Source organism: Bidens hawaiensis, unplaced genomic scaffold (assembly GCF_021521415.1).
Source record: "Bidens hawaiensis isolate Kalapana, Puna unplaced genomic scaffold, B.hawaiensis_p1.1 tig00023305_1, whole genome shotgun sequence".
Lineage (NCBI taxonomy): Eukaryota > Viridiplantae > Streptophyta > Magnoliopsida > Asterales > Asteraceae > Bidens > Bidens hawaiensis.
Genome location: NW_027493655.1, coordinates 223,146 through 237,369, shown reverse-complemented (window position 1 = coordinate 237,369; position 14,224 = coordinate 223,146). Strand labels below are relative to the sequence as shown.

General features: G+C 44.2%; 1 protein-coding gene across 1 annotated transcript; it reads right to left on the bottom strand.

Moving 5' to 3' along the window:
• Positions 1-12,127: 12,127 nt before the first annotated feature.
• Positions 12,128-13,932, bottom strand: LOC143567286 (rop guanine nucleotide exchange factor 2-like). The gene is made up of 7 exons (XM_077053745.1): positions 13,704-13,932; positions 13,503-13,619; positions 13,281-13,435; positions 13,129-13,203; positions 12,766-13,038; positions 12,348-12,680; positions 12,128-12,250 (listed from the first exon to the last, which is right to left on the bottom strand). The coding sequence occupies exons 1-7, from the start codon at positions 13,930-13,932 to the stop codon at positions 12,128-12,130; spliced, it is 1,305 nt and encodes a 434-aa protein (XP_076909860.1).
• Between the last annotated feature and the right edge of the window lie 292 nt (positions 13,933-14,224).

Genomic DNA, 14,224 nt, shown 5'->3' with positions numbered 1-14,224 from the left:
TCATATTTTAGACATCAATCATTGATTACATTTATTATATAACTTAACTATAAAAACCATAAAAACTCGGTGGTGGAAGCTAAGAAGGACAAGATGTCATATAACTATAATTGATTAATATTATTAAATGTGGTTGCAACTTAAAGTAATAACTAATTGAATTCAAACTTAACAACTACGAGTTCCATAACGTAAGTGAAGAGGTAGGTCCCAGCAGAGCCCAGTTGGACCCGCAAGACTCACCTCAAAGAGGGACGTCTGCGCAGTTGAACCCGCAAGACTCACCTTCAACAGGGACGTCTGCGCAAAGGCTAAACTCGCAAGACTCACCTTGAAGAGAGACGTCTGCGCAGAAACCAACTGGATCCGCAGGACCCACCATGCTCAGAGACGTGACGTCCTTACGCGCAGTACGCAAGCTGTTCCCGCAGGAAAAGCCTCCCAATGGTCGACGTACTCCGCCTGTTCCCGCAGCAACGGATACTAGCCATCAGGGAAGGCTACCCGCGCAGCAAGGCTACACGCACAAGGCACTTAACTCTTAAATAATTCAGTAATGTCACCTGAAGAAGGAGTGAGCAAGCCGGGAATACTCCCGCACAAAGCCGGGAAAACTCCCGCCCAAATGAGCCAGTCCGTACGCTACTGGAGGATCTTTTGTACTGTACCTGACGAGGTATGGACAAAAGATCTGACCAAAGCTGCGACAGCTCACTGACAACAGTACAACGAGCAGCATGCTCTATTACTTAATGTCACTATCAGCCACTGCCTACTCACCAACCTGTCGTAGCACGTGCATAGCCTGCAGTTGGTGGAAAAGGAATAGTACACAGCCGGCCTGGTCACTATCAGCCGCTGCCTACCCACCAACCACCAGCATGGCATGTGCGTAGCCCACAGTTGGCAGAACAGGAATACTATTCAGCCGGCTGTACCTTCTTGGAAACCTACCTTCGGCTATAAATACTCCAACACCTTGGAATGGTATGATCACATTATCTTATCTCATTATCTTATCTTCTCTAGCAATCTCTTAATATACACTTATATTCAAGAGCAATCTAGTCTGATTCTCACGCCGGAGGGTGGTCACAAGGAGGTACCCCCCCTTCTCAGTGACGAGCTCACGGTGTCTGTTTTGCAGGTCATCAGAAGAACCATCTTTGCCGGACCTAACCCCTCGTGGGAAACATCTATTTAACCCCCAGATTATCCGTAATATGCCCGGGGTCAATTAGTGTTTCTTCATTGGCGCCATCCGTGCATAAAAGCTAGAACTATTTCTCAGTTTTTTCAAACTTCTGTAAAGATGGTTAAAGTTACTCCGGTCCCAAGGCCAGGGAGTAACCAAGAAACCCCGGTAACCACAACCCCAGCTACTGGGGGGAACACCGGCGAGTACACACATTTTACGAACACTACCCCGGTTACCCAAGCCGGGGCAAGTGCAGTAAATTTTACGAACACTACCCCGGTTACCCGAGCCGGGGCAAGTGCAGTAAACAATCTTTCACTGGGATTCACCGATGCCAGTTGGAGAGACAACAGACGAAGCTCCCCCACCAAACACTCGATCAAGTCAAAGCGTGGGCCGAAGCACGTCAGAAGGAATTCCAAGCTGAGTTAGATGAACGCTTACGTTCACTCCAATAGGCTGACGAATTCGAAAGCACTCGACAACAGCTCAACATGAGCAATGAGTGCGAGTACTTGGACGATGATTCGGAGGAATCCGACACCGACGCAAACCCTCGCCATAGGGCGAAAGGGAAGCGCAAGGAAACGGACTTCCAACCGAGAAGGAATTTTGGAGAAACCTTCAAACCAAAAAACGCGGGTGGAAACCCACGTGACTTCTCTAAAACCTTCAGACCAACCGCTGCAAATGCGGGAACCTCCAAGTTTGCAAGGGACATTGCGGAAGCAATCGCCCCAAGAAGTGCCAAACAGATGTCCAACATCGGCACTTATGATGGTATATCCGACCCAGACGATCATTTGAACAGATTCATAGCGGGGGCAACCGTTAGCAACTGGACGGAACCCACGTGGTGTTATATGTTCCAGATGACGCTGGTTGGAGCAGCCAGAGCGTGGTTCGACCGTCTACCGGTCCACCACATCTACGATTGGGCAGACTTCCAACAGAAGTTCAGCCAACACTTCAGTCAACAAAGAAAGTACACTGAAGAACAATGGACAATCCTCAACTGCATCCGAGAGGAAGATGAGTCTTTACTAGACTTCATCACGCGCTTCAATTCAAAGAAGCTAAGTTTGGGCAGTATTAGCGAAGATCTTGTTCACGCTGCTTTCATCCAGGGCGCGAAAGACCCAGAGCTCATCCGCACCTTAACGGGGTAAAGATGGCATGCCATCCACATGGGATGCCATCATGACAGCAGCTAAACGCTTCGCGGAAACGGAAAAGCAACTGGGTAGAGATTTTCCCCAAAGCACAAACCTCTACACCCAGAAAACAAGAGAAAATAACGTCCTTACCACCCGACTAAACAAAAAGAGGAAGCTAGGTATTTGGCAGTCAAGGGTAAACTTCGACACCTCATCCGGCTCGCACCCTCGGTTAGGCGGAAAGGACAACAGGCAGTTGTCGAACCGGAACCCCCGGTGGACACCGCTCACCAAAAGCGTCACCGAGATTTTCGACACCGAGAGGCTCCCATGGCCAAAGGCTCCAATAATCCGAGAGCGTCACAACGCTGATCAGAGCAAATTCTGTGACTTCCACAGGACAAAAGGCCACACCACCGACGAATGCATAGACTTGAAGGACATCATCGAGACATTTGTCAGAGATGGAGAACTCGCACACCTCGTGGCGTAAAGGATGCTGAGCAGGCCAACGCGTGTAGAACCCCAGTTGGGAAAAACACGAAACTGCAGCTACAATGTTGGAGACTACATACTGCGTAAACAACGAGATTCCGAACCAAGTGCATATCGGCTCGAAAGGCTCGATGACACTCCCATCCCAAGAACATGGAAGGGAGCTCAGTTACACAGGTTGCATGTAGATCAATTCCAAACTTGTAAAAGAAAAGGCCCAAAGCCACTTCTAATGGAAATGATTCTCCTTATTACATTGACGCTGATAATCTTACATTTATACTTATGAACTTTCCACACTGATATGCCGGTCTTTACCGCATACATAAGTGGGGAAGTAAGTCGTTGCGTGTGGAAGGCGGCAAAACCCGCATAAACACAAAAAACGGCAAACCTTCACGCAGGTCAGTTATAGACGAAGATCGGTCATCCCACTAAATGAAAGTGCCGGTCCTACCCGCACAAATCATGATAGAGGAAACCGAACTAATCTATTGACAACCGCGCGTCGAACGGTTAATTTATTCAAAACACTCATGCTGGTTTTCACCGCATAAATGTGAAGAAATCGTTGTGTGTGGACGGCGGCAAAACCCGTGTAAGCACAAAAAACAGATGAGGACAACCTTCACGTAGGTCAGTTATAGGTAAAGTTGGGTCATCCCACTAAATGAAAGTGCCGGTCCTACCCGCACAAATCATGATAGAGGAAACCGAACTAACCTATTGGCATCGTCATATGACGTGTCCGTGAAGACTCGATGCACAACCTACAAAACAAAAATACAAGTATCAAAATCTTTTCTAAGTACACATAAAAGCGTAAAGATATTATGAAGCTATGCATACCTGCGACAACGCTTCTCGTAGAAGCCATTCCTTGGTAACCAGAGCCTCCTGGAGGGCAGCTTGAGCTTCATTACGGGCGCGTTCGGCTTCGTTCTTTGTAAGGTTGGCAAGCAACACTTCTTTGGCTGCAGCCTCTTCGACGCCCTTTAGCTTACGCTCAGTGTGGTCAAGCATACCCCTCTGGTCCAAGATCTCTTGAAGCTTCATGGCGTCTTCCATGGCCAAGGCGTCATGAGCCTGCTGGAGCCTCTCTAGTTTGGCTTTGAGCTCCTCATTCTCGGCGCGCAGAGGCTCCGCAACAGCTTCAGCCTTGGCGGCCCTCTCGGTTGCGTTCCGCGCAGTTTCCTTAGCCAACAGAAGCTGTTCGTTAACAGCTTGGGTAGCCTTGGAACGGGCCTCGAGACGGGCCTGAACTTCAACCTCAAGGGCCTTGAAGGCCTTCTCCTTCTCCGCAGCAACGGCGGAGAGTCTCCTGTTCTCCCCCCGGATAGCCCGCGCCTGAGCTACTTCTTGGATACGAGCCGCCTTTAACTTGTCGTTTTCACGACAAAGCAGCTCGACGCGCGGCTGCATCCGGGCAAGGAGAATCCGAAGCTCATTTGTCAGCCTACCCTCCTGGTAGCTAGACATGGCTTCCCCCAACGCGCCACTTGGGGCCGCGTGACGCGCCCACTCGATGCAGTCTACAGCCGTCCGAAGGGTTGTTCCCCGGCGGATGTTCCACCGTGGAACATACACCTCATTCGAATTCGACACTGCAAAAAACAAAAAGTAGTTAGGAAAAGATGATAGAAAACAAAAATATATATAAAAAGGCCAAAATAACCCTACGCACCTGTAGGGTCGACAGTAGGCCGGTTGCCGCCAAACCCATCACCCGAACCTAACGGATATCCATCCAAGAGGTCAGGCAGATGGGAAGGAGGCAGAGATTGGCTAGAAGCCCCGAACATACCTGCTGAACCGGCCGGGGACGAGGTAGTCGCCAGCGCCGGAGGCACGGTCGAAGCCGCTGCGGTAGAGACCATCGGAGGTGAACTCACTGGAGGTGAACTCACAACCGTGGCCGCCGCTGCGGAAGAACCCGCAGAAAATATCACCGCCGGCTCAGTGAAGGATTCCGTGAAGATCGCACTGACAGCCGGCGGGGATGATGTTACAGTTGGAACAGTTGCCTCAACCGAATGAGCAACTGAACCAACACTTGAAGCAGGCACAGCCGCCTGGGTCATCGCCTCGGGTAGGTTGACTAAACCTACTGTCATGGGTCCAGAGGTGCTCCTCCCCGCTCCACCCTGGAATACGGTTGCATCCACGCCTGCATGAAGACAACATATTTAAATATAATGGCGAAAAGATATGAAGTTAAAGTTAAAGTTTACACTTACGAGTCCTCTTGAGCTTGAAGGTGCGAATAGGCGGGGACGAACCCGATGGAGCCGGCCTCTTCACGCCGGTCACCGTCGTTGTACTAGGTTGCCCGGAGGTGACAGCTGTCTCAACATCCGGAACAGTGGTCTCATCACCACCAGGGTTCCCCGCCACCTCTTCACTCTCGGTCTCCGACTCTGACCGATTCCCCTGATCGGCAGTGGAGGCAACCTTCGCCTTACCCTTCCCGCTAGCAGCCTTCTTCTTCCGCATGAAGAAAGGACCATCTGTGGATTCCTCATCAGAAGATGACAAAAATAGAGGAATTCCAGCAGAGGTTTGAGCATTGACAGGGCGAGGGTTAAATAACTCCTTACCTGGCCGCGTGGCGCTCAGAATCGGGTGGCCCGGCGGGTAGACCTCCACAAACCGATCCGCCGTTTGCTCCAAGATGGGCAACTCGTTCTCATCAACAGCACGGGTACCCATCCGAGCGGGACCACCAGCTTCCCGCGGATACAGGAGCGATTGTAGGTCGTTTCCCTCTGAAAACAAAAGAAAAACAGTTAGAAGAAAACTTTAAATCAGCAAAGAAGATGAAGCATACCGTAAGGGATAGAGTTCAAACCGTATTCGAGGACGATGGGGATCTGTGGCGCCTCCGCCCCAGCATCTTTCCACACCCGGCTCATCCCGAGCATCACCATCCCGGACTCCGCAAAGCGGTAAACCGGAGATTGGACCCGGGAAATCTCGGAGAACCATTCCGCCTCCTGGTAGTTGGAGGCGTGAAGGTTCGGGAGAGCTCTCCCGTTCTTGAACGTCATCGCTATGGGGACGACGCGAGCGGAGATATAGAAGAACTCCTGCTTCCAAGACCGAAGACTGCGCTCGGTAGCACAGATCTTCAAACCCTTGATCCGAGTGACCAAGGTATACCACCCCTGGATGCACCTCCAGGAATAGAAGGTCATCAGGCGGTCGACATGGGGCTCCACGCCCAGAATGAGGCACACCCATTCAAAATGGCGAATTTTGGCGATCGCCATTGGGTGTACCTCCGTCAGATGTACACCGTGTCTCTCCGAAACACGGTACACAAACTTCGTCAATGGGAACCTGAGATTCCCATAGACGAAGAATGCGGCATACACCCCTATCTTGCCCTTGGGGGCATCGTACACCGTCTGATGAGGCTTAGGAAACTCAGGCTCGAAAGGCTCGAGCATGAACTTCCTAACAATGTACTGGTACAGGTCGACGGTAAGAGCACACTGGCACTCACCAGCAGTACTCTTATCGTCCTTATCAGAAGTAGACGACGGATTCCCGGCATACACGTCAGACTCCTCGGCGGTAGCCTCAAGATCATGAACGGAAGACATGTTTTGAAAGTAAAGAACGATTTCAGGAGAATGCTCGACAGAAAAGTTAGAGTATTCGCCGGAAATCGTTTAGAAGAAGAAGAGAGGTGAAACTGTGAGTTGAGATGCAAAACCTCTCCTCCCTTTATATACTCATCGCAATGAATGCGATGAATTTAATGCGGAAGAGAGAGGAAAACGCTGGTGCAATGAAACTATGACACGTGGAAAAAGCAAGCTGACAACAGCTGTTGACAGGACGCGTGGCGTAAACTTCGCGGCCACGCGCCCGAAAACTCGCGCCCACGCGCCTGAAAAAGCGTCTGGATTGACCATATACTGTCACGTAGCCATAACTTCCTGCAGATCCTGACACTGTCAGAAGAAACCGTCGGACGACGTTTCAACAGTTTGGACTGTTCTTATCCTTTCACCAACTCTTCGAATTTCAAAAAGATTCAAAAAGATTCAAAAAGATTCAAAAGTAAGCGGGACTATACCCCTTACCTTGGCAACCAAGTAACTATAAGACAGGTGCGAGTACAGTGTTAAGGCAAAACCCTTCACATACTTAGCACCTGCAGGGAATTGAAGCCAAGAATACCTCGGCAACCAAGTAACTATAAGACGGGTGCGGGTATAGTGTCAAGGCAAAACCCTTCACATTCTTAGCACCCGCAGGGAATTGAAGCCAGGAATACCTTGGAAGTAAAGTAACTATAAGACGAGTGCGGGTACAGTGTCAAGGCGAAACCCTTCACATACCTAGCACTCCGCAGGGAATTGAAACCAAGAAGGATCTTCTGGGCCATGCTTGCGGAAACGGGAATAACATCCCCGCATAGCGGGAACGTCGAGAACTAGATTGTTTGAAGCTCCAAGATGGAATTGGTTGTTTAACATAATTGATCACTATGTTCAAAACTACCAAAACCTCATGGAGAATCTACACAAGTGGAACTCAACGCTCCTGACTTGCGAGGAGGTTACAGACCTACCCGCATCATACCCAAAGATCAAGCAGAAAAGTCGGGAATTTCTGCACGTGACATTAGGACTTCCGCGGGAAGAATCCCCATGGAAAACCTTAAAACTAAACCCTTTTCAAAACCCTTTGCTTAAGTCCAAAAGTTCACCTCACTTATTAACAATTCATGAGAAGAACATTGGACTGGGGGGACTTGAAGAGGTAGGTCCCAGCAGAGCCCAGTTGGACCCGCAAGACTCACCTCAAAGAGGGACGTCTGCGCAGTTGAACCCGCAAGACTCACCTTCAACAGGGACGTCTGCGCAAAGGCTAAACTCGCAAGACTCACCTTGAAGAGAGACGTCTGCGCAGAAACCAACTGGATCCGCAGGACCCACCATGCTCAGAGACGTGACGTCCTTACGCGCAGTACGCAAGCTGTTCCCGCAGGAAAAGCCTTCCAATGGTCGACGTACTCCGCCTGTTCCCGCAGCAACGGATACTAGCCATCAGGGAAGGCTACCCGCGCAGCAAGGCTACACGCACAAGGCACTTAACTCTTAAATAATTCAGTAATGTCACCTGAAGAAGGAGTGAGCAAGCCGGGAATACTCCCGCACAAAGCCGAGAAAACTCCCGTCCAAATGAGCCAGTCCGTACGCTACTGGAGGATCTTTTGTACTGTACCTGACGAGGTATGGACAAAAGATCTGACCAAAGCTGCGACAGCTCACTGACAACAGTACAACGAGCAGCATGCTCTATTACTTAATGTCACTATCAGCCACTGCCTACTCACCAACCTGTCGTAGCACGTGCATAGCCTGCAGTTGGTGGAAAAGGAATAGTACACAGCCGGCCTGGTCACTATCAGCCGCTGCCTACCCACCAACCACCAGCATGGCATGTGCGTAGCCCACAGTTGGCAGAACAGGAATACTATTCAGCCGGCTGTACCTTCTTTGAAACCTACCTTCGGCTATAAATACTCCAACACCTTGGAATGGTATGATCACATTATCTTATCTCATTATCTTATCTTCTCTAGCAATCTCTTAATATACACTTATATTCAAGAGCAATCTAGTCTGATTCTCACGCCGGAGGGTGGTCACAAGGAGGTACCCCCCCTTCTCAGTGACGAGCTCACGGTGTCTGTTTTGCAGGTCATCATAAGAACCATCTTTGCCGGACCTAACCCCTCGTGGGAAACATCTATTTAACCCCCAGATTATCCGTAATCTGCCCGGGGTCAATTAGTGTTTCTTCAGTAAGTTTATAAGTTTGTCAGATATCTTGTGGGAAAAAAAAGCTATATAATTATGTAATCATAACAATTATTTTTGGAACTTTCTTTTTTTAACATAATCATAACAGTTATATATACACGAACACATATATTATTAAATCATATATACTTATATGTATCAATAGCTAAAAATTCATATAAGATATTTGAATCACTACCTTTTATAACAACATATTTAAAATATTAAACCTAAAAAAGTCATTTCTTCCAAAAATCCGATTGGGTCAAAGCCCATAGCTTTTAACAATATTATGGTTTACCAATTAACTTATTTAATTTTCTTTCAGTCAATTAATCATAGAAACTTAAAACAAACTTCTACATATAAGATGAGTAAAAACTTTATATTTGGTTTTCAAGAACAACCACCGAAACTTAAAGCCATTGCTTGTACATAAATATAAATAATATTATATATAAAAAAAACTTACGAGGAAGAAGGTTTGTTGGCTGACTCTTAAGGAACCGGTGACGAGTACCCCATGTCTACTAGCATGACTTCAAAAGAAACTCGTGTTGATAATGTGTTGTGAAACAAGCCTAATAGCCAAAGTATATAAGAAAGAGATGTAGAGGAAAGAGAGATTTTATTCATTAGGTGTGTCAAATACAATGAAATACAATAGAATATTATATAGAGGTAAGAAAACTTGGAAAAACAGCCAAATCTATTTTAGGTGTTGATAACCATAATAATTATTATTCATAACATGATTTATTTTCTTCCGTTTCTTGTAGCTTAAACCACTCAACGAGTTCTCTAACAGGATAAAGACGAAATGACTCAAAAATTAAATGACAATAATAAAATAATAATAAATAAGATATGGGCTGAATTCTATTAGTATTTGAATAAGATTGTGATTTTGTCCCTAAAATAGTGTGAGGCCCAAATAGAAATCTATTGACAAAATGGCAAAAGACGTCCTTTACGTTTGACCCGATTTTCATTAGACGTCCTTTAATGAAAGAAATAGCAAAAGGCATACATCATGTTTCAAATTCCTTTAACGTTACGTCCTTTGTCACTAACCAAGTTAATTTTTCTCGCTAAATCTGGTCATGTGCCTTGCACACGAGGCCAGTGTGGTCATTTACCCTTTTAAGGGTTGTTTGTGTAATTACACTAAAGATTTGACATTTTGAAAAAATACTTTCATTTTTCAATAAAATAAAATATATATAACAGATTATCTTCAACATCACCATATCTTCATCATCATCATCATCATCATCATCTAACCCATCACCACCAAACCCAGTTTTCCGGCGAGGAAGGGTCCTATAAGCCCTACATCGCTCCAGCCGTCCATCAATTCTCCACCACCATGTTGATCATTTTTCCGGTCATCATCGTCCTCTGGTCTTCCGGCCATACCACCTCACCGGAAAAACGAAGTGGCCGAAATACAAAAAAGGGTTTGAGGGTTAACGAAAAAGAAGATTGGTGATTTTTATATGGGGTTTAGTAATTGAAGATTTGAAGACGAAGATTTTGATTTAGGGTTTGTTGGTCTCGGATGATGATCTAAGCGAAATTAGTTGAAATTTGAGCTTGTTTTATGTTGTGTTGTGGAGTCCGGCAACGATGGTGTGGGGCGGAGGTCGGCGGAGACGGTACCGGATTTATAATATTGGCCGGCAGTCGATTTGGGGGTTTTGTGGGGGTCGGTGGTTGCAGGTGCGGCGACGGTTGCGGGTCTAGCTTCATCTGTGTTATCAAGGTGCAACGACGGTTGCGGTTGCAGGTGCGGCGGTGGTCGCAAGTCAGATGGGGTTGTTGACTGTTGAGAGAGAAAGGGGGGAGAGAGAGGGAGCCATGGTGTGTGTTGGGGAGAGAGGGAGAGAAAATTATTATTACTTATAAATAAAATTACAAAAATATCCTCGTATGCAAGGCACATGACCAGATTTAACGAGAAAAATTAACTTGGTTAGTGACAAAGAACGTAACGTGAAAGGAATTTGAAACATGATGTATGCCTTTTGCTATTTCTTTCATTAAAGGACGTCTAATGAAAATCGGGTCAAACGTAAAGGACGTCTTTTGCCAATTTATCAAATCTATTTTAAATATTATAATAATAATAATAATAATATGAATCTAATATAAGTCTTTTGATAATATAAGTAAATCTCATAGGCCATTTCCACTTCCCGTGTGGTGGATTCAACACCATAATAGTATGGATACGTACATAGTCGCTACTGTGAAGCTTTCGATCTTTCGTCAGGTAAACTGTCAAATCGGCGGTGAAGCTTAGTGTAAATAGGTATTAGGTTTATGTTAGTAACTTTCATGGATTGAGATCCTAAGGTTATGGGGCGTACTTGGGTGATGCCTGGGGCCGGCTGTCAACACACCCCAGCCTTATCACCTGGCAGGCCTGAATAGTTAATTGGAGTTCTCTCTTGATCCCACCCTATATATATATATATATATATATAACTTGTTTACAAATGATAACCAAGTAAACCGATTTAAACTTTTAATTGTTTAAACTCAACAAAAGAAAACTCTTTTTACTTAAAAGTCAAAAACTTTTTCGCCATCACCATAAAATTTTTTAACGATGCTTGAAGATGGCTTGCTCGTACCCCACTCACACTCACGGGTACAGTGTGCCCGTGATCGTGAGTTAGGGTTGGTAGAAAAAGCATTTATTTGAAAGAAAGATAAACTTTTATGATTTATTATAAAAAAATAAATAAAGAAAGAAATGATTGAATGAAATATGATACGTATGGTAAGTTACATTACAGCTGTGAGAGTGAAGACAAAAGAGTAAGAGCCCAATCTGATTGGTTAAAGTAGAGCCCACAGGATCAGGTAAAAGACAAGTGGTCTGGGACAATAACATGATGGATCAGTTGCAGTTTACATATTGTGTGATCAATTTAATTTAATTTAATTCCATTTCAATTTCTTCTCTTTTATTTTTTCCTTTTTCATGTTCATCAATAGCCTCCTCCTATCCTTGTTCTATTGTAAGAAAAGAAGGTTTTCACTTTCAACCATTTTTGTTCTTAAAAATCCTTAACTGCTGAATTTTTTATTTTATTTTATTCTTTTGGGGGAGAAACCTATGCCTAACTTCACCATCTTTTTTTTTTTTTTTTGAAGATTTTGGTTTGAATAAAGATCAAGAATGGAAGGTGGATCTGAGAAAGTGAAAAAGGAGGAGAGTGTGAGTGTGAATGAATCAGCAGCTGCTTTGAAGAAATGCTTGGAAGAAAACAAGGGAAATGCAAACCAAAAATAGATGCTTTCAGCAAGTCCTTCCCAAAAACACCATCAAAGACTCCTCCTCCTCCTCCTTTGAGACTTAGGTGTGGTTCATTGACTGATGTATAGTTCACACATAGCATACATCAATTAATCTATCTCTAAAAACAATTTCTTTCTTTCTTTCTTTGTTAACATTCTTCTTGTTGATTTCTCATTTCTACACTCAATACATCTTCAATCCAACCAACTATATTGAATGCCAGCCCTTCTAGAACCCTTGAATAGCTTTCCAGTATAGCCTGTCCCACATCCTGCATACAAATAGTAATCTGCTTCTTGATGACTATTTACATAATTTAAATATTATGAGAATTGAAAAGCCATAAAAAGCTGTCATCATTCACTCACCTTGTTGTATTGAATTTTGGTTGTGTCTAGTGCGGTCTGCGCGAGTTCAGGAAACCGTTGTTTTAAGGTTAACAGCAACACTTCTGCTCTTTGGGCTAGTAACACATTCTTGTCACTCTCCATGTGTTCTCTAATCACTTCCCATGATAGTTTCGGATAAGTCGAGCATGCTTTTTGTCTCCATGTGAACATCGACGCCTCAATACGATCGGCTAACTCAAGCGCTTCGTGTTCGGAGCTTATGTTTAGATTATCAACAAGGTATTCAGGGGAGAATTTGCTTGTCGAAATCATGTGACGGTATATTGTGTCCCCGACACTTGTTCGTCCACTCTGAAAAACAAAGCCAAAAGATTCATATTACTTTACTTAATTTAAAAAAAAAAACAATAACATGATTTAATATAGTTTTCGGTACCTTAGGAAGTGAAGCAATATAGGAATGGGGGATTTTCAGATCAGAAAGAATGCTGCTGTTGATAGCCATTGCTGCTTTGTGTATTTGATTTGCGGAGTCACGTTTCTGTCTCAGGTGCTTCTTGGCAGTCTCCGAGAGGCCGCCAGCTGGCACACAGGGCACCGGCACCCACCATTTCTCTTCTTTCCTCTGCGCAAATGACCCGTTTCGTGATATGCTTCCTTGTTCATCATCATACCAAAATTCTGTTTCTTGAAAACTGTCCAGTATTTCCTGCAATACAAACAAAGGATTCAATTTCACAAAATTCAAAAAAAATAAAATAAAATAAAATAAAATTAAAGGTTAAAGAAATAGGCTTACTATGAGAAGTGCATCAAGCTTGATTAACGCGGGCAGGTTGATCTCTATATCTGATCTAGGCCGGATACTCATCATCTGAACATTACATAAACAAAACCTGTCACAAATTACTTCAAAACAAAGCACAAAATGCATAAATGTATTTCGTGTACCTCTATGGATTCTCCATTTTGCAAGCTTTGTGACGAGGGGACGAATTCAAAGATGTAATCACATACAGATAATAAGCAAGTCATTTCCCTTTTCCACATCATCTTCTTGGGTGGAAACAATGGTTCTAACCTCTGGTGTTGCCCAAACATAGAAACTGCAAGGATTGATATTATAAAGAAAACAAAATATAAAAGTTTTAATACAAAATCATCCACACATACCATAAAGATTTGTTATAGCATTAGAGACGGTAACAGCTGTTGAGACTCCTTTGCCACCGCCCGACATATCTTCCCCTAACAAAAGCTTTGAAAATCTCTCTTTCATCATTTCAAGCTCTGCAGGATGCATAGTTATTTAATGAAATATATGTCAATTGATCATAATATATAACTAAGTGAATTACAATTTACAATACCCACCCAAGTTGGAAGGTGTTTGATTATGTCTGATTGGTGCAAATCGTGAAAGGGTTGGGCGGAAAGGGGATACTGGAGAATATGCCTCTGACTCCGAAAAAGCCGAGTCAGTTCTACTATAGACAAAGGAATTGCCACTGCATGTAGGTGCTGATGATTGATCAATAATATCATGATCCATTGTTGATTTCTCAAAACACACATCAGAAATCATCTCATCTAATTTCTCCATCAGGCAGGCAGGTTGGTGTATGTTGTTTTGAAGTTAGAATCCTGAATAATAAAAGTTTTAACTAATTGTTTGAGGTTCCATTCAAGTTATATATATAGACTCTCATTAGAGAGAACACATGTTTTGTAAATATTTAAATACATTCACAACAGAATTCTATGTTCAAAAAGTCAAAACATTATTTTATTATAACTATATTATATATACAATATTCAGGAAGAAAAGGAAATGAGAAATATTCAACATTTTATTGATAAAAGACAAATAAAAGAATAAGAATGATTGAATATTG

Excerpts from the sequence above, each read along its gene's own strand:
- LOC143567286 (XM_077053745.1), bottom strand. The coding sequence starts at position 13,932 with ATGGAGAAATTAGATGAGATGATTTCTGATGTGTGTTTTGAGAAATCA. Across the intron at positions 13,620-13,703 it reads TCAAACACCTTCCAACTTGG|AGCTTGAAATGATGAAAGAG; the intron begins GTGGGTATTGTA and ends TGCATCCTGCAG. Across the intron at positions 13,204-13,280 it reads AAAATGGAGAATCCATAGAG|ATGATGAGTATCCGGCCTAG; the intron begins GTACACGAAATA and ends TGTAATGTTCAG.